Here is a 25,975-nt window from a genome sequence, read left to right as displayed (position 1 = left end):
ATATAATAGCATTTTTTCCCATTATGAAATATTACATTCTACAACTTTACAGTAACTCCTGGTTAAACTCACAGTAACTCTCTGTCCAACTTCGAGTAACACCACGTTCAACATACAATAACTCCTGGTTCAACATACAATAACTCCTGGTTCAACTTACAATAACTCCTCGTTCAGCTGCTGCTTGGTCAAGTTCATCGGGTGGTTGTAGGTGACGATGCCGTAGTAATGCGAGTCGGTGCCGGGGGGAAGCATGCTGCGCAGAATCACATTGTTCATGGCGTTCATGTAGGACACAGAGGCAGCCCAGCCCTTGTTGTTGAACCAAACCTGCAGGAAGAGGGGGGGGGGGGGGGGGGGGACAGAGTAAGTTTAGTTTTTAGTTTTAGAAGAGGTTTTGCGGCGCTCACAACTGCATTAGGTCATATGAGCGCCAGAAGATTAGCGGCATTACAAGAGAGTAACAAATATAAAAACAGAAGGAGGGAAGATAAGGATGATAGATATTTGATAGGAAAGAAGAAGCAAACCACACCAGAGCACCTGCCCACCACCCACGAACAAAGTAAGTAAGTGTGAGTGCAGATATAGGTGTGAATGTAAGTGTAAGGGTTTGACACCCCTGTCAACACTATTAGGTTATTTAAGAGGCCGGACCTCCGAATTTAACCTACATCTCCAATAGGACCATGCCAAAAGGATTGAGAGCTTTGAAAACTCCACAAAAAGACCTAGTTTAAGAACGTCCAGTCAGGGATTTGAACCAGGGCCATCCACACCCTAGCCCACCATGATACCAACTGAAGTAACGAGGTGCCCAAAAACAGAGTAATAAGAGGCACTTTTAAAACAGCTAATTACATATACCAGAGCTCTAAGAAAAGCAATGTATTAAGAAGGGATGGACACACACACACATTTAGACACACACACACACACACACACACACACACACACACACACACACACGAACATACACACACAAACACAAACACACACACACACACACACACACACACACACACACACACACACACACACACACACACACACACAAAGATAGACATGTATAACATGTCATATACATACATTCACAAAAATACAACTTTCAAAAATACATACATTTACACAACCGAGAACAGAATTTAACTTCAACAGGTTTCCCCTCTTCCCCCTCCCCCACCCCCACCCATATTTAACTTCAACAACAGGGCAACCCCCCTCCTTCCCCCAAAACTATGGTGCTCCAACACTGACCTTGACATTGTCGGCAACATAACCATCTTCCAGAATAGTCTCCAGGTCTCTCCAAATCTGCTCCGAGCCCGCCCAGATAGAGGAGTCGTTGCTGGCAGCGGTCACTAGCCGTTCAAGAACCTCGCCCACCTGCGTCGTGTTGAACTGACCCAGTGGGTTCTCCTCACCGAGAGAGAAGCCTCCGAATCTGGGAGAGAAAAGCGAGATCGTCACAACGTGTTCAGCTCTCTTTTCTATCCCTTCTTCTTACAAATACAGTCGAACCAGCTCAAACGGCCACCTGTATACTGCCGTAAGCTGACAAAACGCCTTTTTTTTCATTTTAGGGCTAAACCAAAAGCCTGATCAGTTACCATTCTTGTGTGAAAGTATCAAATTGAAACTGACTTTACTAGTTTTTGAATCAAGTAAAATTCAAATTTCAGAATGACTCTACTTTTCAATGGTAACGCTGATCAAAAAAATCTCTTTTTCTTGAAACTGATGTAAAGAAAAAAAGAAGGCATTTTGTCAGCTTACGGCAATATATTACAATCTCTCTCCCCTTCTCCTCCATCCCCCCTCCTCACCCCCCTCCCTCCTCCCTATCCCCTATCCCTCCCTTCCACGCTCCTTTCCCCCTGCCTCACCATCGCACCTCCCCCTCCCTCTCTCCTCCTCTCCTCTACCCATCCAGCCCCCCCCCCCCCCCCACAGTCAACCAACCAACCTGCGTCTCCTGTAGAGATCTATAGTCCTGACCAGCCACTCTGAGACGTCACGGTCACTCACGTTGTGCAGACGGTCATTGGTCTGGATGACCGAGTAGGATGGGGTCGGGCCTCCAGCACCTGAACACACACACAAATTTTATTTGTTCACAAGTAGGTGCTTTACATCTTGAACATCTAGCTCTCACTGGCAAAATTGAAGGCAAAACGAGGCAGGGGTAGGCCCAGAGCAATCTATTAGGGAACCTAAACAAATGAGTAACAGGGAAAGATCAGGGAAATGTAGCTTTTTTAAAAGCACCCGAGCAAAGGAATGAATGGAGAACTATGATTGCCGATGTCTGTCACAGATCTGGCACTGGACGATGATGAGGTGTTTTACCCCAGCCGCATTCGCAATGTTCTCTGGCAGGTTTTTTTAAACCATGTCTATTCCCATCCTATTAGAACTACATAAGACCTGATCTAACACCTCAGCATCTTTCTAATTCACTAAAGGAGCATATTCCATCTCAAAATTTACGGTTCATAACTAAAAAACAACTTAAGACTGTGCCTTGCAAAACTAAAAAACTGGAAGTAGGGCTTTTTCGACAGCTGCTCTCTTAATGTGGAGTTCCCTCCCACAGCATTTTAACTCTTTAACCATGTCTGGACAGTGGTAGCGTCCAGAAGTCGAGGTCCGTAACCATGGCTGGATGGTACCACCGTCCGATGCCAAGTTATTATTGTATTATGGTACGGGCCGAATATAAAAAAGTATGAGCTAACAACCCTTTAGTTTGACCCGGAAGTCAAAGATAAATGAATTCTACGTAGGGGTAATGCTTTATTGATCAGTTTGACACGAAACAAGAGTTTTTTTTAATGTTATATGTTGGGTCGCATTTCCACAAACACGAGAGAATTAGAGAATTACGCGGAAACATGATTTTATAATTGCATGGTTAAAGAGTTAAGAGACGCATCAACTTTGGCCGCGTTTAAATCTGGTCTAAAATCACATTTATTTATGTCCAATCGTACTTGCTAGTTTGATTCTTCTTCCAAAACCAATTGTGATCATGTTTGTTTTAGTAGAGGTTTTACGGCGCTCGCAACTGCATAAGGTCATATGAGCGCCAGAAGATTAGAGCTGTTACAAGAGAGTAACAAACATAAAAAAGAAGGAGGGGAGATAAGGACGATAGATGTTTGATACGAAAGAAGAAGCAAACCACACCAGAGCACCCGCCAACCACCCACTGGGAAGAGGGTGGGTGGAAGAATTGTGATCAGTAGCCACAGAGATTGTCTTTTTGCGTATGTATTCTTTGTCAGATTACAGGTGTTGGATTGTAGCACGTTGAATGGGCAGGTATGCATGAAACGTTGATTTGTCTTATTTTCAATGCGAAGTACCTAGATCCACCAGTGAGCAGATGCTCTAGAAGTGATTTTTAGCATTAACATTATTATTACTATTATCATTATTATTTTTGCCATCATTAATATTATATTACTATTAAAATTATCTTCATTATTATAGTCTAGATCATTTAGGAAGCCCGTTTCTGACCCTGCCCGTCACACATGCACGCACATACACACACACACACACACACACACGCGCACACGCACACACACACACACATGTACACACACATACGTACACACAAATGTACACACAGACACACATATAAATATATATATGCATGCATATATATATATATATACTGACCATCAGGACATCTCTGGAAGCCACTGTCACAGGAACAGGAAGGAAGATCCGATACATTGGGCATGAAAGGTCGGGGAGTCCACAAAGAGGTAAACGGCAAACAGGCCTTGCTCCTGGATGACAAAAATGGAAATTAAGAAAAACTTTTACTTACACTCACTTTGAATAGCTACAAACGACAAAAATTGTAATAACACTTACAGTGGTAACAGACGACCAAAATGTACATGGAGGAAAATGTTTTATTTGCACTCACTTTGAATAGCTACAAACCATAAAAATTGTAATAACACTTAGAGTGGTAACAGACGACCAAAACGCACATGGAGGAAAATGTTTTATTTACACTCACTTTGAATAGCTACAAGCGACAACAATTCTAATAACACTTACAGCGGTAACAGATGACCACAATCTGCCAATGAAGACAACCCTTCTAACGCTACATACACTCACTTAGAATAGCTAGAGATTATCAAAACTGTACTTCCACTTACAGTTACAGTGGTAACAGATGACCAAAGTTTGTCAAAGAAGACAACCCTAAACTGACTCTCCTACAGAAACAAAAGGGGGGGGGGGGGAGTGAGAGAGAGAGAGAAAGAGAGAGAGAGAGAGAGAGAGAGAGAGAGGTGACAGAGAGAGAGACAGAGAAAGGGACAGAGAGAGAAAGAGATGGAGAGGGTGAGAGAGAGAGGCAAGACACAGGGAGAGAGAGAGAGAAAGAGACAGAGAGACAGAGAGACAGAGAGACAGAGACAGAGAGAGAGAGAAGCAAGGTGATAATGGATTGGCCGGAGACAGCAAAAGATCTTGTCAGTTCGTTAGTGTTTGGGCTCTTAATCAGCTGCTTGCACTGTAGGCTTTCCTGGAAGCTGAGAATGTTTTTAAGTGATCTATGATCTGCTCGGGTAATAATATGGTGTAAAACGCATAGAGCTTGCTGTCAAGCGAGGATTTCATTTGCTATACAAATGCTATTCATTATCAATAGACCCCTCACTCTATAGAGTGCTGACTGTCATTCATGCAGCGGGTGCCGTAGTACGGAGAATTCAACATTGTTGCTTCCAGAGACTGAGCGAGGAGGTTGGTAGGGTTCTCTTGGCTGCGGAAGAAAGAAAGACAGCAAAACATTAGTCACAGAACAGTTCAGGCATTCTGTTAGCTCAGTTAGCATCATGTTGGACTGCAGAGTGGATGGCCCTGGTTCGAATCCCAGACAGAGCATTCTTGAACTCTGGTCACTTTGCAGAGTTTTCAAACCTCTCAGCCCATTTTAGCTTTGTCCTATCAGAGACAGACCTTGAATTCGGAGGTCCCACCCCTTACATAACATAACAGAGTAGATAGGGGCGTTAAACCCATACACTTACTTCACTAAATAGTATAAGAAGATGGTGTCAGAAGAAAAAATACACACAGAATGAGTCTCCACATAAAAAAGGGTGGAGGACATTATACCATGTTGAAGATGGATAATAAAATGACATAGGAATGGCACTGAATATCAACAATGTAAAAGTTTTTTAAAAACCTATGGTTGTAGAGTTTTTACTCCCCAATTGACTCAATTTAGATGATTTAGAAGGCGGTTGGCTTTGACCCACCCTGCCTGCCAAGCTGAGAGAGATACAACGTCCCAAGAGAGAGACAGAGACATTTGATAAAAATGTTCACGTGTGTTGTATTCACTGCATTTGTAGACATGACTGCTCCCAACTCAAAAGATGAAGAAGGGAGCATCACAAACACAACCTCAAAACCCAGTATCACAACAACAGACAGTCAAGAACATCATCAAATGCAACACCAGGGAACAATGGCTGAATGAATGGGCAATGGGCAAAACTGGGAGAACTGTATTTGCACACATGACTGCCCTCAACTCAAAAGATGCACTAAATTCCCTGAGTAGAAGAGAGCAAGTCATTATCTTTCGCCTGTTAACACAACACATCCCACTGAATTCCTACCTAAACAGGATCCATAAGGATACCCCACCTGCCTGCACACTGTGTGACTGCGAGGATGAAACAGTATCACACCATCTCTTTACCTGTCCTGTACTTAGCAACCTGAGTAGTACCTATCTACTTACCTGCCTCCCCAGATATCGGAAATACTCTTTACAGCGACAAAACGCAGCTGACAAAAATTCTGTAAATTCTTTGCCATACCAACAGGCCAAAGAGCTAGAACTCCTCAGATGGCTGCTGGATCGGAAAAGTAAAGTTGGTTTTTTTTTCAGTTTTAGTAGGAGTTTTACGGCACTTGAAAAACACAATGAGGTCATATAAGTGCGGAAGATTAGAGGTGTTACAAGAGAGTACAAACACAAAAAAGGAGGAGGAGAGAGAATGACAATAGTTTTTGATAGGAAAGAAGGAGAAAACCACACCAGAGCACCCGCCAACCACCCACCTGTAGAAAGTGTTGAGGAAGTTGTCGCCTTTCTTGGGTTCATACATCCAGGGCTGTAGCTCCAGGGGCGGTTCTTCCTCAAACGGGGGCAGGATCAGGGAGAAGATCATGGCCAGACACACAAAGCCAGCAGGGAGGAGGATCTGTGGACGGGATGGACGTCATAGGGTTTTGCTTGTGGTCGTGTTTGTTTTGTTAGAGAGAGAGAGGGAGAGAAGAGACAGAGACAGACAGAGAGAAAGAGAGGGAGACAAAGAGAGAGACAAAGAGAGAGACAGAGAGAGAGAGAAAAAGGGAGGGACAGAGACACGTTAAACGCACCACGTCAGAGTAGTCCTACAATGGATTCCTGCCCACACTGGGATACCGGGAAATGAAAGAGCTGATGCTCTGGCAAAGAAAAGAGCTAGTCTCCCTCAGCCTGAAATTCCTACAAATTACACCACCTGCTGCCAAATGATCAAGTCAAACCTCAAGGAAGAGTGGATGAATGATTGGGCCACAGGTACGACAGGAAGGAGGATGTATGGCCACATGAATAAACCACTGGTCAAAGATCCAATCAATGAGTTGAGGAGGGGAGATCAATCCATAATCTTCCAACTTAGAAAACAACATGTACCCCTCAACCAACATCTCAACCGAATTGGAGTAAAGCAGTCTGCTGCCTGCCCACTATGTGACTACCCCTCAGAGACAGTGGAACATCATCTGTTTTTCTGTAGAAAACTAACTGATTTAAGGGGATGTTTTCTTCCCAAGCTACCCCACACATCTAATTGCCTCTACTCCTCAAGACAACAATTAGAACAAACATGCAACTATTACCGAATGGCATCATGCAGAAGAATTAACGCTCAGATGCTACTGGATCGCTAACAACAACAACAACAACAGACACGTTAAACAATTTCAGTTTTGGTAGAAATTAATTTTGAAAATTGCCCCAGTGGCAGCCAAAGCGTTCTCTTTTTGATTTTAAGACCATCAAGGGATCTTTAACGTGCGCAACTTGCACACTGGACCTCCCGAGATTTTTTCACCCTTATCCAAGAAACCTAGGTGTTAAATCTTACCTACCCGACGATCAGAGGTATGGCTGAGAGACAGCAGTAAGAAGGAGCCAGAAGTTACAGCAGAAAGGAGCCGGAGCCCAGAGGAGGGGGGGGAAAAAGGGGGGGGGGGGTTGTCCAGATAAAGCTGTTCTTCCAATAAAGACATTAAGAGTTCTGGCAAGCTGCTCCCAGCGGCTCGCGGTCAGAACCACTGTGTCGATAAGCCGAGCGGCTCGGGCACATTCTTTTACTACGAAGTCGACATCAAATTAATTTAGGGCAATTGCCAAAAACAGGTTTCTTTTATCGGGGTTTTATTCATTAGATGAAGAACTATCAAAATAGGTTCACTTGTTTTTTATTTAAAAACCAATTTAGTGATGTTTTTGTCATTTTTAAATTTAGTACCAAAAAAGGGCCCCGGCATAATTGATTTACCCCCCTCGGAGATAAAGAGTTAAGACAATCCGAATGACCTACTTCGCTAATGAAGCCTTTCTTGCTGCGCCGGACGTGGTGGAAACGCTTGAGGAAGAGAGCCAGAAGTTGCCTCATCACCAGCACCTTGCCGACCACCTGAACTTTTCCCGCTCCGCTGAAGTTGATGTCGTTAATCGAGTCTGCAGGTTCTGAAGCCATCGACTCTGATGAAGAAAATTCAAAGTAAAAATTCTGACAGGTTGCAATAATAATAACCATCATCTTCACTTTGTTGGGATGGTTTATTTATCTTCCCCTAAAATTCCTTACGAGAAATAGAAAAGGTAATTGAAAAAGGCCCTTAACAAGAAAAAGAGCTGCTAAAAAAAAAGATGAATACAGTCAGCAAGATTTCATAGAGTTGTTCACAACATTAGAGTAAGCGTAACAGTTATTTAAAAAATCTCACATCCAAGCAAACTTTCAGCTTAATTGTTTTACTTTTAGATTCTTCAAAACAAACATTCTAATACTTTTTTCATCTTGAATATAAATCTTCATTGTGAACTCTAATGAGACCAACCAAACGCTGTTTATATATATAAATAGATAAAACAGAAATAAGTCTAAAAGATTGTAAATGGACGAGAATATTTGCCACATAGATAAAGGAGCCTTTTGATACATCAAGATATATTTGTGGCCAATTTTGCTGATTTTAAAGTTAAGTAATGTAAAATTAATGCATACCATCCCACTGATACAAACTTAGCCCTGAGTTCTTTTTATCTTTTTTCTTCTCCACAAAATCTTAAACGATTTATAAAACAGCTGCGATGAGAGTCGTAATTCTCTTCCTTCGTTCAGACCAGGAGCAACATTACCAAGAAAGTTCTGATTCCTGACATAAAAATAGTTTTTTGTTGTGGCAAGCCTAAGAAGAATATTCTGCTCAATTTTTTCTAAGGAAAGATCAATAGAGCGTATCTTACCTTATTTTTATCTCTTGACTTATCAAACTCTACCCTTACGATTTGCTCGACTTTATTGTTAATCCTTTGTCCCAAGAGAGATAAAAACTTGGATTACTTTACTTAATTCCTGAGTTAGCCCATTACAGATTTGGAGAGGCGTTATTTAAATCATGCTCATAATTACATAGGCCTGGATAGGTAACGGATGTGTTCTCATTGTTCTTAACTGCGAGAGATTTTCTTTTTAAGAAAAAAACGAAAGGAAAGGTGCTGGAATACTATAATTATAATCAAATAAAGTCGACCCTGCTCTAGATGGCCACCTATTGTTATCAAGGAGAAAAATGGTTGTCTTAGACAGGTAGACGGCTTGGGCAGAGTCATTACAATAAGAAGAAAAAAACCCAAAAGTGGGGAAGTGGGAAGTGGTGGTTTGTACATGTCGACTGTCTTGGACAGGTGGCCGTTAGAGCAGGTTCAACTGTAGCACATCATCAACGTACAAGGCAGACATTAACAAAACTATGAAGGAAGCAATGTCTACTCAACATATTATGAAGGGGAAAGGAGACGTCTTGCATAACTGCGTTGTTGGAATTTGCAAAGGATGGGACGTGGGGAGGAGGAGGAGGCGAGGAAGGGAAATTGGAGGGGGGGGGGGGTAGAAGAGCGGGGAAGGAAGTCAGAGGGAAAAAAGCAGTAGCAGCCGGGACAGAAAGAAGTCGTAGAATAAAGGTGGTAAACACATGCACTCATACACACAAATACACTCACACACACATTCACATGCACACGCACACACATACAAACATGCACACACAAACACATACACACATACAAATGGACATTTAAAAAAACAAAAAACAAGCAATCATACTCTCATACACACTGACATATACACATGCAAATGGACATTTAAACTACAAACAACCAAACATGCTCACATACAGATATGTAACACAAAACCATGCTTCCATTTGCCATCCCCGCATTTGTTAATACACATTTTTCAAAGATATGACTCCCAGGTTGAGATGTTCAGACCAAAATTTCATAGCCTTTGATTGAGGGGGTGGGGGGGGGGGGTTGTCATTGTTGTTTTTTTTCTTTCTTTCTTTTCTTTCTTTCTTTCTTTTTTTTGGGGGGGGGGGTATTTTTGAGTAAAATGCTTACAAAAGATGCAGCTCAATTCAAGGAGAAGTTAAAAATTCAAAATGACTCTGGAAGCAGGCTAAGATAAGCGTAGAAAGTTTGTAGAAAGGTGCTGTGCAAAGACATGAAATCTTCTTCTTCTTCTTCTTCTTCTTCTTCTTCTTCTTCTTCTTCTTCTTCTTCGTCTCATATCGCTGCTCGAGCTTATTGCATGACTGACTGTAAGATCTTCATCTTACAGTTCATTTTTTTTTCCTTCCTCTGGTATCCTTAGGAAGTCAAGGATTACAATGCAATGGATTGTACGTATATGGACATTTTACCTACATAGAGAGTAGAATCCCCCTTTGCCTGACACACAAGGCACATACAAACACAAATAACACACATAAATAGTAATGGCATACAAATTGAAGAAAGCACGCTACTTTTTTACAGTGGATTTAAGAAACTGTCATCAAAAAGGAACTGCGCTTCTTGGGTACGCAGATCTAAGTACCACCGCCCCGCTGGCGCTAAAAGCATGCAGATCAGTGACAAAGATGAAAACTTTTAACTACTAAAATAATATGCCACAAACACAGAATATTACCATAGCCTTTTTTAACATTGTCTTGGGAGAGAAAGAGAGAAAATACGCAAGAAAATAAATATTAGAGTACTATCCACATTTGATTATAAACATCTGACTCAGGGGCACATTTACCACTTCTTAAAAGACCTGACTCCAGAGCTTAAGTAAACAGCTTGAACCCATCTTTGGTGACTTAGATGTAGGGCTGTAGGTGCAACTTAATACACACCTAAAAGCCTACAGACACAATAAAATACAGATCTTTATCGCTGAATACAACAAAGCAAATCTTATGAAAAAAGGTCATTAGATCTGTTTTGTGCCATGTCTGAAACTAAAATCATTTTTTAAAAATAAAGCTGTTACAATTTACTTGATCCAAATTTCATCTTTGTTTCAATGTCCTGAATGGTAAATAAACGCTGTAATATCTTTTTACCCACTTGATCAGGATTATAAAAAGAAAGAAATGCAATTAAAACAAAACAAAATGAAAAGAGGAAATGTTAGAACATATTTCAGAAGGCTTTTCTCCAAGCAGTTTGTAACAAAAGATTTCAGACGTCATGCAAGAAGAGAGAAGCAGAACGGACGCGTATCCCTCACCGGTGTCACTCGTGTCGTTCGTGAGTCGTTCCGCTGAGTTGACCCTGTTTCTGTAGCTCAGTTTGAACATGGACGTTTTGGGTTTCTTACTGCGCACAGAGGGGCGCCGCGGGTACCTGCCATCTAGAAATGGGGAGGAGGGAGCGAGAAGCAAAATATGATCACACACACACACAAAACAAACTGGCTCAAACTCGGGGAGGAAGGAGGGAGGAAGGGTGGAAGGAGGGGGGGAGGGGGGGAGGAGGCGTGGTGTGAAAAAAAATTTAAGCCTTTGAACAAAATTCCAAAAAAAAAAGGTTCCGATTCACAAAAATGTGTATGAGAAAAACCACATATCATTTCGTTCTTACAACAGGCAAAAATTTCAGGTAGCTAACAAAACTGTTGGTTCCCCTGAAAGAAAACTGGACAAGTGCTTTTACAAAATGGTAGTGTTCAATGAACTGGCATGCACCATTAAAGTTTTAACCCATCTCCAGTGCTCACAAATGTTAAGAATAGAAAAATATGCTCCAGAAAACCAAGCATTTAAATGGTTGTCACTTTTTGTTACTTTGTTAGCGGGAAAAAAGAATCCCCTTTCTTATCTGTCTCTTTATTAGTCTCTTTATAAATATTTTTTTTAAGCCTATCCTCTATTTTCAATTCCTATTGTATCATAAAAAAAGGTTCTTCCTATTTCAGCAGAGTGCTTATTCATGTCTATATATGATAATAATAATAGTTTTAATAATAGATTGCATATATATGGCGCTCTTTCGCAACTAGTATAAGCTCTGAGCGCTTTCACACCTTTAGGGTTTTCAAAACTGGATCTGTGCGCCCATATGACCTTATGAAGTTGGGGCGCAGTAAAATTTTTACCAAACAAAACTAGATCTTGGTAGTAAAGATAAAATCAAATCTGTGGAGTTAACAGCAGCATCTTTTAAAACAAAAATGCAGTCGAAACTCTCTAGCAAAAAAAATAAGAACAATGAAAAGGAAAATAGTTGGGTGTAGGGGAATGAAGCAGAGACAAGTGCTAGAATAGTTTTGTTCCACTCACTAAACACATCATTTCTAGAAAAGGCAGTCTCTCGATTTGGAGTCACGAGACATTCTTGACCTAGGGACACAAGACGACAAGTTATGTTCACATCTGTTACAGGCGGTGCCCATTGGAGGATTGGTTTGGTTCAGTTTAATTCAGTTTGGTTTTGTTCCTGGCGGCTTCAGTACACACTAAAAATAGACCAACTGCCCAAACCGATCGCCCGGCATGTAACTTTGAAAACAAACACGTTTGTAATTGAAGGTCATCATCAGTTTTATAAGTTTTGCCCCTCCCATGACGCGGGCAGTAATGCATACAGAGTAAAGTCATTTTTGGTGGCCTTTGAGATACGTCTGTATGCAATACTGTCCGCTATGATGGACCAACAAAACCGACAAAACCGAACCCTTGGTGCCAATGGGCACAGCCTATTACAGACAGCTGAGAGACCAAAAAAGCACACGGTGCAATCTTTACTTATGTTTTAGTCTTTAAATTATGGTGGTACACAGTTTCAGAGCTGTTTCAGATGGGTAGCAGTGTAAGCTGGAAGATCTGTAGGCCTGACCATTTCCTGAAACTGACAAACATGACAACAACTTTTCACAGAGGGAGATCTTACAGTGTTATGACACTTTTCTTTACAAAGAACAATACCAGACTAGGTACAACCTGTTATAGTCGAACCTGCCTTAGCAGTCACATCTCCATAGCAGTCATATGGGAAGACAGCACATCATAGAAATAAAAAGGTTGATCAGAAAGGCATCAAGAAGAATCGGTAGAGACCAAAGTAACTTTGAATATCCGTACAAGACAAACGTTCTAAAAAAAGGCCAAAATAATGTTAAGTGACAATAGCCACCCACTGACATTGGAATTTCAATTATCGGCCAGCAGTAAACGATATATTTCTAAGAAAACAAGAGCAGACAGATATAGAAATTCAAAATTAATTCGTACCAACTGCAGTGAGATTACTGAACATACAGGGCTACAAATGAAACAGACAGAGAGAGAGAGAGAGAGAGAGAGAGAGAGAGAGAGAGAGAGAGAGAGAGATTTACAGAATGGTCTGTTTTTGCTCGTAAAACTGTTTTTGCTCGTAAAACATGTATTTACTAATGTTTTGTCTTGTTATGCATATGCGTGAGTGCACCTAACCTTTGTAACATTACACTGCCATTGTAAATGACCAAGACAAATTTCTCCCTGTGAGATGAATAAAGATTGTCATTGTCTTCTGTACTAATGGTCACTGTTCCCCAACACCCTTACATTTTCCGTATTAGATATTTTTACCCTGCCAATAGCAGTCCATGTCCATGGTGCTTCCTGTCAAAAGTGGCCACAGTCAGACATTTTAGCACCAAGTCCACCTCAAAACCTGCTCACAGCAGTCACTGGCTTCAAAAGTTTCCCGCCAACCCGTCATTAAACAGAGTGTGTATGTTCAATAAATGCAAAGAACAGAGATTTTACAGAGGACTTTGGTTACAAATCTAAGACGGAGGGAGAGGGAGAGGGTGAGGGAGAGAGAGAGAGAGACAGAGAGAGAGAGAGAGAAAGAAAGGAAGAAAGAAAGAAAGAGAGAAAGAAAGAGAGGTATAGAGAGAGTAAGAGAGAGAAAAAAGAGAGAATAAGAGAAAGAGAGTTAGACAGAGAGAGAGCGAGAGAGAGAGAGAGACAGACAGAGAGAGAGAGAGAGAGAGAGAGAGAGAGAAAGTGAGGAAGAGGGAAAGGGAGAGGAGAAAGGGAAAGGGAGAGGGGAAAGGGAGAGGGAGTGAGAAATAGACAGACAGAAAGACACAGACAAACACAGGCACACACAGAAGATCAGAGACAGACAAAAAGACGGCCAGAGAGAGGGAGAGAATCAAAGGCAAAAATAGAGAATACGGACGCTGAAGAAAGACAAAGCAGCAACAACTTACTTTCTGTTGTTTCCTCCTGATATTTTTCCTCAGAGTTTTCATCTGCTTCCCCCTCCTCCGCCACTCGAAGGAAGACCTACAGACGAGAAAAACCTCATCATGCAATGGAATCAGAACAAAATGAAGTAAAGAACACAAGGAAAATATGTAAAGTTATTGACAAAGCAACAATCTCTTCATTTTCTTGTTTGCTACAATTCATATCAGATCTACGAGATCACTGGCACAGAAGATTCTGTCTTTGTCTTGTGTAAAACTCTACAATTTTTAGGCCCCCACTGACACTGTCTACATCATTAAAGAGGCGGGCCGCATCGAACTTGACTGTCAGGGCCAATCCAAGCTGAGAGGATTACAATGTCCCAGCAGCCAGACTGAGACACTTGACAATAATAATAATAATAAATAGCATTTGTATAGCGCATATCCCCGCTCAACAGCAGGCTCTATGCGCTTTACACTATATTATTACCCCAGCAGACTATAGAACACTCTGAAACATTCTCAGCTTCCCGGGAAGCATACAGTGCAAGCAGCTGATTAAGTGCTCAAACACTAACAAACTGACAAGATCTTTCGCTGTCTATAGCCGTGTACCCATTCCCAACTGGGTGAAGTGAGGAAAATTCGTGTAAAGTGCCTTTCCCAAGGACACAACGTCGGGCCCCTGACGGGATTCGAACCCACGACCTTACGGTTGCGAGTCCGAGAGCCACTACTAGGCCACCAATAATCATTACTCCCACCCGAGAATCAAACTCAGGTCTTCTTTTGCTTGCAACCGTGAATCACTTAACTGTTTGACCATCTTCATCTTGTGTCTTCTCAATAAAATTCGATCTTACTGAACTAAACACTTTGTAATTATAACAGAGAGTAGATCAAGACTACTTGGGGAAGGAGGGCAATAGTCACAATTTTCCACTTCCATCCTTCTCCGTCTTGACCACTTGTCTGACCTGTTCCATTTATCACAGTGCTGCCGTTAAGGTGTAAGTCAGACTTAGGCCAAAATGGAATGTAACCATTTTGTAATTCACCTTTTCTTGGTGCATCGTCAAGCATTAAAATTTTTTCGAAAGTGCCAAGCCGTTATCTTAAATCTAAACATTCCCTTCATTTACGAGAAAAGTGTATTATGAAACAACAAATTGGGTTTACTCAATTATCTCAAATATGCACAAAAATAGATCAGGCCGCACTGATCGGTAGCACCACAGCAATTTTGCCTACAAAAACAGTTTTAATCAAGGAGCGCTGGAGTCACATACTGGTGATACATTAAAGACAGCGGCACAGGGAAAGCGCTGGAGTCATTCATAACGTGTGATTGAATAAAGGCACTAGTCCACGATATTTTTTCTGTGAAAGCTGCCATTTTCCCTTGTAGTCACTTGAGTTACAAGTACTCATATGACCTTAGGGCATGCATCAGAATAACATTGAGTTACGTTCAGAATACTGAAAATGCATCAAGGTTAACATTATTATTGTTTATATCACTGTTCATTTATATTATGCGTGTGACTGCATGCCTGCGTGTGTGTGCATGTGTGTGTGTGTGTGAGTGTGGTGGGGGGGGTGTGAGAGAGTGTGCGCGAATGTGTACGTGTGTGAGTATGTGCGTACGTAGTGAAACACAAACCCAATGCGCCAGGATCTGGACCATAATGATGTACCTTATCTTATCTTAGTCTTCATAAGTACATGTATATATATATTATATAAAGAGAGAGAGAGAGAGAGAGAGAGAGAGAGAGAGAGAGAGAGAGAGAGAGAGAGAGAGAGAGAAAGAGAGACCCACCTCCTCCAGACTGGAGTCAGAAATTCCGTAACTGGACACACCCAGCTCCACATGCGAGAACTCCAGAGCAGCAAAAAGTTCCTGGAACTTTCTGGAATGTTCTTCCTCCTCCGGCAGTCGGAAACAGACCTCCATACTGTTGTCCTCCACCAAAGCGGCAGACGGGACGAACTTCTGGATGAAGGCCGTCAGCCGGGACACAGAGAAACCTGGACGGAGACAGACAGAAAGACAGACATGGGGTGGGGTGGGTCGGGCGTGTAGGGGTGTTGGAGTGTGGGAGGGATGGGGTGTGGGAGGGATGGGGTATGGGAGGGATGGGGTATGGGAGGGATGGGGTGTGGGAGGGATGGGGAAAGAAAAGAAAACAAGCTCTTTTAGTAACAATTTTACGGCACTTGCAATACAATAATGTCATATAAGTGCTGAAGATTACAGGTGTTACAAGAGAAGAACATGCACAAAAAAAAGGTGGACTGATAAGGACAATAGATATTTGATGAGAAAGAAAGAGCAAACCACACTAGAGCACCCACCAACCAACCACAAGAAAACAAGTAAGCATCCGATAATACAAAATGATGTCAAATAAAAACATTTTTTGAGACAAATGGAATTTTTCAGACACATGTGAAGTCACAAGTGTAAGGAATCTTTCACCTAGCAGGGAAGTTTCGTTTTAGTAAGAGTTTTACGGCGATTACAACACAGTAAGGTCATATAAGTGCCGAAGAATAGATGTATTACACGAGAGTAACATACACAAAAAAGAAGGAGGAGAGGTAAGGACGATAGATGTTTGATAGGAAAGAAGGAGCAAACCACACTAGAGCACCCACTAACCACTCACAAGAAAACAAGTAAGCATCCGATAATACACAATGATGTCAAATATTACCAAAGAGACAAATGGAATTTTTCACACACATGGGACTTTGAGAGAGAGAGAGAGAGAGAGAGAGAGAGAGAGAGAGAGAGAGAGAGAGAGAGAGAGAGAGAGAGAGAGAGAGAGAGAGAGAGAGAGAGAGAGAGGAGAGACAGACAGACAGACAGACAGACAGACAGACAGACAGACAGACAGACAGACAGACAGACAGACAGGCAGGCAGACAGACAGACAGACAGACAGACAGACAGACAGACAGACAGCCAGACAGACAGACAGACAGACAGCCAGACAGACAGACAGACAGACAGACAGACAGAAACAGAGATAAAATCTCTGACTCTTAACACGGTATTTCCATACCAGGGACCATCCTGAGACGTGACTTAGGGATCGGGAGCGGAATGGGAGAGTCGCTGCCGCTTCCATCACTAGCGTTTTTCTCCTCGTATCCCTCGTCTTCCACCTCATTCATCACAGAAGGCTGAGAAAGACAAAAACCCACAAGGTTTACAAACGTTTAGACAGATTTTTCTTACAAGACTTCTACTGAAAATAAGACAAGACAAGACAGGCCAACACAAGACAAGACAAAACAAGACAAGACAATATAAAATGAGATGAGATGAGATGAAATGAGATGAGATAAGAAGAGATGAGATGAGTTAACTTTTTTATCGACAAGGAAAACTTTGGGTGGATATACCAGAACATTAAAAAACAAAGATTCAGCATCATTGCCAAAGTAGGGATAATACAAGAACATTTTAAAATCCTTTATAAAAGCAAAACCTGTTCCAAAGGTTCTCGACAGACATGAAGATCAATTAAGACTAAGTTAAACTCATGAAGCTAAGAAGAGGCAGTCAAGTTCTATATGATCAACCTCCATTGGAAAGAAGTCCAATTTCATTAAACATTGTCTTCAGCTTTTTTGTTGAAATGAAGAGAAGGTAAAGAATTGTTGAAAGATCAAATCTCTCTTAAAAACACTTTCGGTCCTTATAAAAGGTAAAACCATTATCAAAACGAGAAATGAAAGAAATACAAATACATGTTTGTGCTTTTCTCTTTAAAGTGTTAATACAGTTAAAATGACAATGAAAGTATCTTTTTTGTTGTTGGATTACTATATGATAAGTAGCTTTTTGCGGTGTGCGGAGGAGTGGGATGGTTGGGGGGGTTCGGGGAGGGGGTGAGAGAGAGAGAGAGAGAGAGAGAGGGGGGGGGGGGGAAGGGGGGGGGGGGGTTGTCTCGGGGAGGGGGTGGGGGGGATGACATGGTTATTTATATATAAATGTTTATAATTGAAAAAAAAATGAGAGTAGTGGGCGCCGAGTCGGCAAGAGTAAAGTGAAAGTCACTGAGCCTCAGAGGGGAAGAGAATAAAGAACTAAAACTACTTTTAATTTTTGTAAGAGACGGAACATTTACTGCATAAAGCACATTTTTTAAAAACTCATCATGAAATCCAAACTATACAACATTCAGCTAACACAGATACAGTGCAATTATACACTTGAGTGTATTTTCATCAAAATTGTGTAAAACTGGTAGGGGAATCTGGAGACATAATGCAGAAAAAGAAGGAACTGAGACAGAAGGAACTTTGCTGAGCAACATTTAATTCTAAAATAATCTCATAACTTCTGATGGCCTGTCTATTTCTTTGACAGAGAAAGCAGCAATCCTCACATAGATTGACAAAATGAGCAATGCAGCATTATCCTGAAAACATCTAAAGCACTGAATAAGCCTCTTGAATGACCAAAAAAAAAACCCAAAAAAAATCTTGCTAGTAAGAAAATGACATCCCCATCCTCTGAACAAAAAAAAATAAAAAATACATTGAGAAAAGCATAAATGAATACCGAAACGAGAAATGTAAGAAATACAAATACTGGTTTGTTCTCTAATTTCTCTTTCCAGTGTTTATACAGTCAAAATTACATTGAAAGTATCTTTTTTGTAGTTGGATCACTATATGATAAGTAGCTTATTTGCATTGTTTTTCCTTTACACGATAAGAGGGAAAATATGGATGCTGAAAGATTTTCATGGGAGAAAAAAGGACTTGAGAAAGAGGGTCAAAGAGGTGAGATAATCTAAATAGACAATGCTACTTGGATGAAGATGACAATAGGATCCCGGCAACAGTTTTGCCTGTGACACATACCAACACCAAGTTAGGAGAAACTGATCATGTGTTAAGTGTTTAACCTCTGAACCACATGTGGTCCTTGATGGAACAATCATGCTAAAGATTGGTGAACACAGAGGTCACAGAGGTCACAGAGGTCACAGAGCAAGAGCAGTGTGGGGTGTGAACAGGAAGGACAGGCGGAGACATATCTGTGGCATCAACTGAGGTCATGATACAAGGTGGTGCAGGGGGCAACAGACACCAGTGCAGAACTGAGGGTCATATGAGGGGGTTGGGGGGAGGGGGGGGGGGGAAGGAGGTGGTCACTTCACCTTATGAAGGCCTCAGAGCAATACAGACGGTCATATGTGAGGAGGGGGAGTGGGGGGAGGTCACTTCTCATTATGAAAGTGACATTATCTCATTATCTAAAGACGTTTTTCACTGCATGCTATCAGAATATCAGGACTGTGTATATAACATAAATATAATTATTATTCACAGTTGTTCATTTATAACATATGAGTGTGACTTTCAGTCTGTTCGCAAGTGTAATTATTTGTTTTGTGTACGTCCATATTATGCGTGTGGAAGAGAAGATGTGTGAGACAGTATGTGTCTATGTGTACGTATGTATGTATGCGTGTACATGTATTAGTGTGTGTGTGTGTGTGTGTGTGTGTGTGTGTGTGTGTGTGTGTGTGTGTGTGTGTGTGTGTGTGTTTGTGTTGTGTGAGTGTGTTGTGTATTGGGTGTGTAGTATAAGTGAATTCCCTAACCAAGGCAGAGGTTGTCTATCAAAAGAAAAACAATTATCAGAGAAAGGAGAAATCTGCAAATAACTCGTCAAAATGAGCATTACAATTTTACTCTTGAAACATGTAAAGAGCTGCATTTATCTCTTGAAAAGATATTTTATTGGTAGAAAAAAAAAGGAAATTAAAATTATGAACTCCAAAATTTTTTGCCGACTGTATAGAGCAGGATCAAACATAGTTAATCTGTTTTCGTGTGACAGCAATGATATAGTGATTATAACGATAACAGAATTAGGAATTAACAAAATTACGAGAGTTCTTAAACCATGGCTTCCCAAAAAAAAAATTACCTGCCATAATTATTTTACATTCTAAATCACTCAGTTTTTAATGGTAAGCGATGTTTTGTGAAAGAAAATGAGAACACATTGATTACAATTAACACTCTATCTGTGCAACACCAAGAATTCAAATTACAGCCAACTCGAACCAGACCACACAATCCTGATGAAATCTCTTCTATCCCTCCAACAGGATTTGCAAAATTTAAATAAAATCATCAAGCTCTTCTTTAACTTTCACTCCAATTTCTTATACTAGCAGCAACTAAGAGCAGCTAAATCTGGGAAACATGAACAGGGTGCATACGATTAACGAAAAATACAAAAGCCAAAACAGAAATTGGGTGTCTCCAAACGAAACACAAACAAGGATCTAGCAAGTGTATATACCAGTCCATTTTTTGTCGTGTCTATCTTTGGAGTATCTGTGCGAGGCTGAAATATTCATGAAGAAAACAGATTCTCAATTTGTATTCGCTTCATTCTGAATAATAATTACATTACTACACAATGTGAAATTAGCCAGCTTTGCAGTCAACTTGAAGTTACAACATGCAGTCACTGATTATGCATAATGGTAATGACATTTTAAGCAAGAGACGATGCTGTTCATGAAGTATCCTAAAATAAAAACCACCGGTTTGAAGGATAATGATAATGAGAACAATAATTGCATTTATATAGCACGTATCCATGCCAGTACATAATTCTCAATGTGCTTGACAACTATAAATACCCCAGCACACTGTAAAACACATAGAAACATGCTCGGCTTCCTGGTATGCATACAGTGAAAGCAGCCGATTAAACTCTCAAACACTAACAAACTGGTTAGATGTATTGCTGTCTATATTAAACTGGGTACCCATTCCTACTTGGGTGAAATGAGGAAACTTTGTGTACAGTGCCTTTCCCAAAGACAACATGTTGTGTCCCTGACAGTGTTTGAACCTATAACAACGCTCTGTGAAAAAAATATACAAGAGTGGGGCTGAGGGAATGACTGGGTTTTAGGGGAACAAGAGTTAATGAGAGAAATATACACGACTGAGACTGGGGGAAAGAGAATTTGTGAACGAAATACATGCGACTGGGCCTGGGGGAATGAGGATTCCTGAGGGAAATATGCGCGACTGGGGCTGGGGTAATGAAAATTCCTGAGAAAAATATGCATCTGGGCCTAGGGGAAAGAGAATTCGTGAAGAAAATATACACGACTGGGCCAAAAGAATTAAGAATGTGTAAGGGGCAATATACATGACTGAACCCAGGGGAAAGAGAATTCAAGAAGAAAATATAAACGACTGGGCCAAATGGATTGAGAATCTGTGAGGGGCAATATATACATGATATATACATATCTTATAAGCCTGTAAAGGTTAACTCTCAGCATATCGAGTCTTACCTGGACGTCCACCACAGAGCGCACACTGGCAGCAGTTGATGGTCGGCTGCTCATAGACACAGAATCCATAGCCGAAGAGCTGTAAAACGAGAAGATGAGACGATCATATAATTATAATGACTGTTATTTTTTCTTTTCATAAGAGTTTTACTGCACTTGCAACACAATAAGGTCATATAAGTTCCGAAGATTAGAGGTGTTACAGGAGACTAACAAACACAAAAAAGAAAGAGGGGCAATCAAGATGATAGATATATAGGAAAGAAGGAGCAAACCACACCAGAGCACCCGCCAACCACCCACTAATGACTGTTAGATAAGATGATCCTATAAAATGATTGTTATACGAGATGATCCTATATTGAGATGGTCATAATATATATTGATTGTTAGATGAGATGGTCATATAGAATGATTGTGAGATGAGATGATCATACAGAATGATTGTTAGATTAGACGATCATATATAATGATTGTTAAACGCATAGCTGTCAACCTTTCAAAACTTAAAAACAGATATTGCATATGCTGCGAATCGAGATGGTAAACACTGGCCAAGTGAACTCCCCCCCCCCCTTCTAAAACCTTCACACACACTTTTCTGCATTCAATGAATTCAAGTCATTGAAGGCTGAGCCTTTGCACTGGGCACTTTGGACATGTATTGTAAGGGCTTTATGACACTGGGAAAAGTACAATCTATTGTTGTGCACTTTCTACAATATAGATAAGAGTGGACATCGGATAAGAGAGTAGGGAAGTTGGGGGGGGGGAGGGGGAGAGGGCACAAGGTCCCTTTGGCCCTCACCTAGCACCACCCCTGCCTACACACAACATTCAAATTTCACACACTCTCATGTGTTCACCTGTCATATACCCTCACCTACACACAACACACAAACCATCTCCACCACCTCTCCATATACCCTCACACACACACATACACACTCACACTCACACACACACACATACACACACAGACACACACACACATACACACCATCTCACCTGTCATATACTCTCACCTACCTACACATACACACAGACACACACACACACACACACACATACACACACACACACACACACACACACACACACACACACACACACAAACCATCCCACCTGTCATATTCCCCCACCTACCTACCCACTCACACTCACGCGCGCGCACACACACACACACACACACACACACATACACACACATACACACACAGACACACACACATACACACCTTCTCACCTGTCACATACCTTCACCTACACACACACACACACAGACACACACACACACCACACACACACACATAAACCACACACACACACACACACACACACACACACACACCACTTCATATTCCATATACCTTCACACATCCACCCACACACACACACACACACACACACACACACACAAACCATCTCCACCACCTCACCAGCCATATACCCTCACACACACACACACACATACACACTCACAGAAACACACACACATACACACACACACACACACACACACACACATACACCATCTCACCTTCCATATACCCTCACACACACACACACACACACACACACACACACACACAAACAGACTCACACACACAGACACACACACACACATACACGCACACACACACACATACACCATCTCACCTTCCATATACCCCCACACACACACACAAACAGACACACACACACACACACACACACACACACACACACACACACACACACACCACCTCACCTGCCATCCCCACCGTCCTGTCTGACCAGCGTGAGGTAGTAGCCGCTGCCGAACCTGCCCTTGAGAAACAGACTGGACCCGACTGTGCGGAGCTTCCCATGTTGGATGATCGCGATCCGATCCCCGAGAACATCCGCCTCGTCCATATGGTGGGTGGACAGGATGATTGTCCGATCTGATGGACAGAGATCAAGTGTGAGAGAATGTTGTCTTACCCCTTCTTACCACAGGGTCCTCGACATTTTCCGTCTCAGATGCTGCAGCAAGATCTTAGACATTTTGTGACGTGACAAGGTTACAAAGGTAGAAGTGTTAGCACGGGCAAACCTCCAGAGCATGACAACTATCCTGTGTTTAAAAAGATTGAGATGGCTGGGCCATGTCAAGAGAATGGATGACAACCGGATTCCGAAGCAACTTCTCTATGGAGAACTTGCCCAGGGAAAGAGATCAAGAGGAAGACCAAAACTGAGGTACAAAGACACCTGCAGAAACAGCTTTTCCAAGCTTGGAGTAGATGTTAGCATCTGGGAAGAAATAGCCGAGGACAAGAAAACATGGAGGAAAATGATAAAGGAAAGAACTCTAATGCTAGAGAGCAGCCTTAGAAACAACCAGGTTGAGAAGCGCCAACAACTAAAGGAAAACAGCGGAAATACAGAGCTTCGATCTAAGTCACTGACATTCAAGAACTGCGACAGAATCTGCGCTTCAAACATAGGAAGGATTAGCTATGAGATAGGCTGCATGAAGACAACCTTGAGACCATCTTAAGCTAAATTGAACGTCTGCATAGACGAAAAGAGCCATACACCACAGGGTTAGTTCGTGCTTCACCAAGCACAGTTTCGGATCCTCAGGGACACATAGTAGCACTGGATTTAGTAACCAGTTGCCTATAATTAGACCTGTTTGTAAATACTACTATCTCTAAAACGCAAAGATTTCTTTCTATTTAAAAAAAATTACTGAATGTGAATCTGTGATTAGATTTACAAAATGCACCAATACCTGGCTAAACACCGTGTCTACCATGTAGCAGGCCTAAATATCTTATAAAGAAAGAGAGAGAGAGAGAGAGAGAGAGAGAGAGAGAGAGAGAGAGAGAGAGAGAGAGAGAAAGAGAGACAGAGACAGAGAGAGAGAGAGAGAAAGAGAGAGAGAGAGAGAGAGACAGACAGAGACAGACAGAGAGAGGGTGAGAGAGAGAGAGAGACAGAGAAGGAAGGCGGTAAGGAAAGTGAAAGGGAGGGAGAAAGTGAAAGTGAGACGAAAAGTGAGAGGCAAGGATGTCGAGGAAGAAGAAAGACAAAGAGACAGCAGATCTGTGAGGGGTGGCGTCAAAGCAAGTAAAGATTTTTTTTCCACAATAAAAAGGAGTCGGTCGTTCCCCTCACCTTTGCGGAACTTGAGCAGGAGTTCCCAGATTGACCTGCGGGCGTAGGGGTCCACTCCGGCGGTCGGTTCGTCAAGGATCACCGTCTTCGACCCGCCCACAAAGGCAATAGCCACAGAGAGCTTGCGCTTCATGCCACCTGAAAACATTTGTCGATTGGAATAAATTATTTTCTAAGTAAGATAAGATAAGATAAAGTAAGGTAACATAAGATAAGATAGATAATATAAAATAAGATCAGATAATAATAATATTAATAAAATTAATAATAATAATAATAATAATAATATTAACAATCATAATAATAAATAGCGTACAGAAAGAAATAAAGAGAATACTCTGTCTTTTTTAACTATAAAAAAAACTTTCTTTTTCAAAATTACAAAGTACTACAGAAATGTAGAGAGGTGAAACAATTATCATGAGCAACAAACCCACAAGATGTTGCCTTCGCTTTGTTCATTGGGCATAATTTTCCAGATTTCACAGTACTACAAGGCACTGAGAAAGTAAGTGGATGGTTTGCTCCTTCTTTCCTTTCATACAGCTATCATCATTACTTCTCCTCCTTTTCTTTGTATGTTAATCTCTGGTAACACTTCTAATCTTCAACACTTATATAACCTAATCATATGCAAGAGCTGTAAAAGTCATCATCATCATCACCATTGCCTATCTCATCCTGCATCAGGATATAGGCCACAAACAAGCACTTTCCACCTTTCCCTATCCCGGGCTAGTCACTAGGTGCCACTCCATGTCTTCCCACTTTTCTGTACATCCATTTCTGTGACTCTCCTCCAGGTTCCACATGGTCTTCCCCTTGATATTTTACACTTTCCTTGTTATGAAGCTGCTTGACTTCCTGAAAGTGTGTCCAGTCCATGTAAAAGTCATACTGAAACTAAAAAACGAAAGCCACTTGTGGGTCCTACTTCTTTTTTTCCTTTCTGTTGTTTCTGTCTCCCTGTCTTGCCTGAGATTGTAAACCAATGAACAAAAAACTCACCAGACAAATTTGTGGACGTTGCCTTCCGTTTGTTGGCCAAGCCAACATCATTGAGCATCTGATCCAGCTCTCTCTTAACCTCCTCGTTGGAGCGACCTTTGAGGCGGGCGTAGAACCAGATGTGTTCCTCTACTGTTAGCCTGGGGGGATGAAGAGACTAACTGTCAGTCTGTCATGGAGGGAGGGGGAGGGAAGAGGGGAGGGAGAGGGAGAAGGAGAGGAAGAAGGGGAGAGAGAGAGACAGAGAGAGAGAAAGAAAGAGGGAGACAGAAAGGGAGAGACACAGGGGGGGGGGGGAGAAAGACAGAGAAAGAGAGAGACAGAGAGAGACAGAGAGACAGAGAGAAAGAGAGGAAGAGAGTGAGTGACAGAGAGAGAGAGAAAGAGAGAGAGAAAGACGCTCCGTCAGACGGAGAAAGAGAGAGAGAGAGAGAGAAAGAGGACAGAGAGAGAGAAAGAGACAGAATGAGAGAGAGAATGAGATAGAATGAGAGAGAGAAAGAGAGACAGAGAGAAAGTGAGAGAGACAGAGAGAAAGAGAAAGAGAGAGACACAAAGAAAGAGAAAGAAAAAGAGAGATAGAGAAAGAAAGAGAGAGAGGGGGGAAGGGAGGAGGGA

The 25,975-nt window shown here is 41.6% G+C and overlaps 1 protein-coding gene across 1 annotated transcript in view; it reads right to left on the bottom strand.

Annotated features, from left to right (window-relative positions):
- Nucleotides 1-25,975, bottom strand: part of LOC101862380 (phospholipid-transporting ATPase ABCA7) — a gene marked incomplete in the record, with an annotated part of 83,587 nt that overhangs the window by 28,115 nt on the left and 29,497 nt on the right. Inside the window, 17 exon segments of the mRNA XM_035972811.1 lie at nt 161-330; nt 1,258-1,444; nt 1,967-2,087; nt 3,688-3,800; nt 4,691-4,795; nt 6,112-6,254; nt 7,647-7,810; nt 10,305-10,325; nt 10,893-11,015; nt 13,866-13,941; nt 15,670-15,878; nt 16,919-17,039; nt 20,188-20,232; nt 21,203-21,281; nt 22,953-23,127; nt 24,350-24,487; nt 25,358-25,497. Coding sequence (XP_035828704.1) covers nt 161-330; nt 1,258-1,444; nt 1,967-2,087; nt 3,688-3,800; nt 4,691-4,795; nt 6,112-6,254; nt 7,647-7,810; nt 10,305-10,325; nt 10,893-11,015; nt 13,866-13,941; nt 15,670-15,878; nt 16,919-17,039; nt 20,188-20,232; nt 21,203-21,281; nt 22,953-23,127; nt 24,350-24,487; nt 25,358-25,497 — 2,130 coding nt within the window.

This window comes from Aplysia californica, unplaced genomic scaffold (assembly GCF_000002075.1).
Source record: "Aplysia californica isolate F4 #8 unplaced genomic scaffold, AplCal3.0 scaffold00859, whole genome shotgun sequence".
NCBI classification, from domain to species: domain Eukaryota; kingdom Metazoa; phylum Mollusca; class Gastropoda; order Aplysiida; family Aplysiidae; genus Aplysia; species Aplysia californica.
Note: the sequence above shows the minus strand (reverse complement) of the source record. Positions and strands in the feature narration are given on the sequence as shown.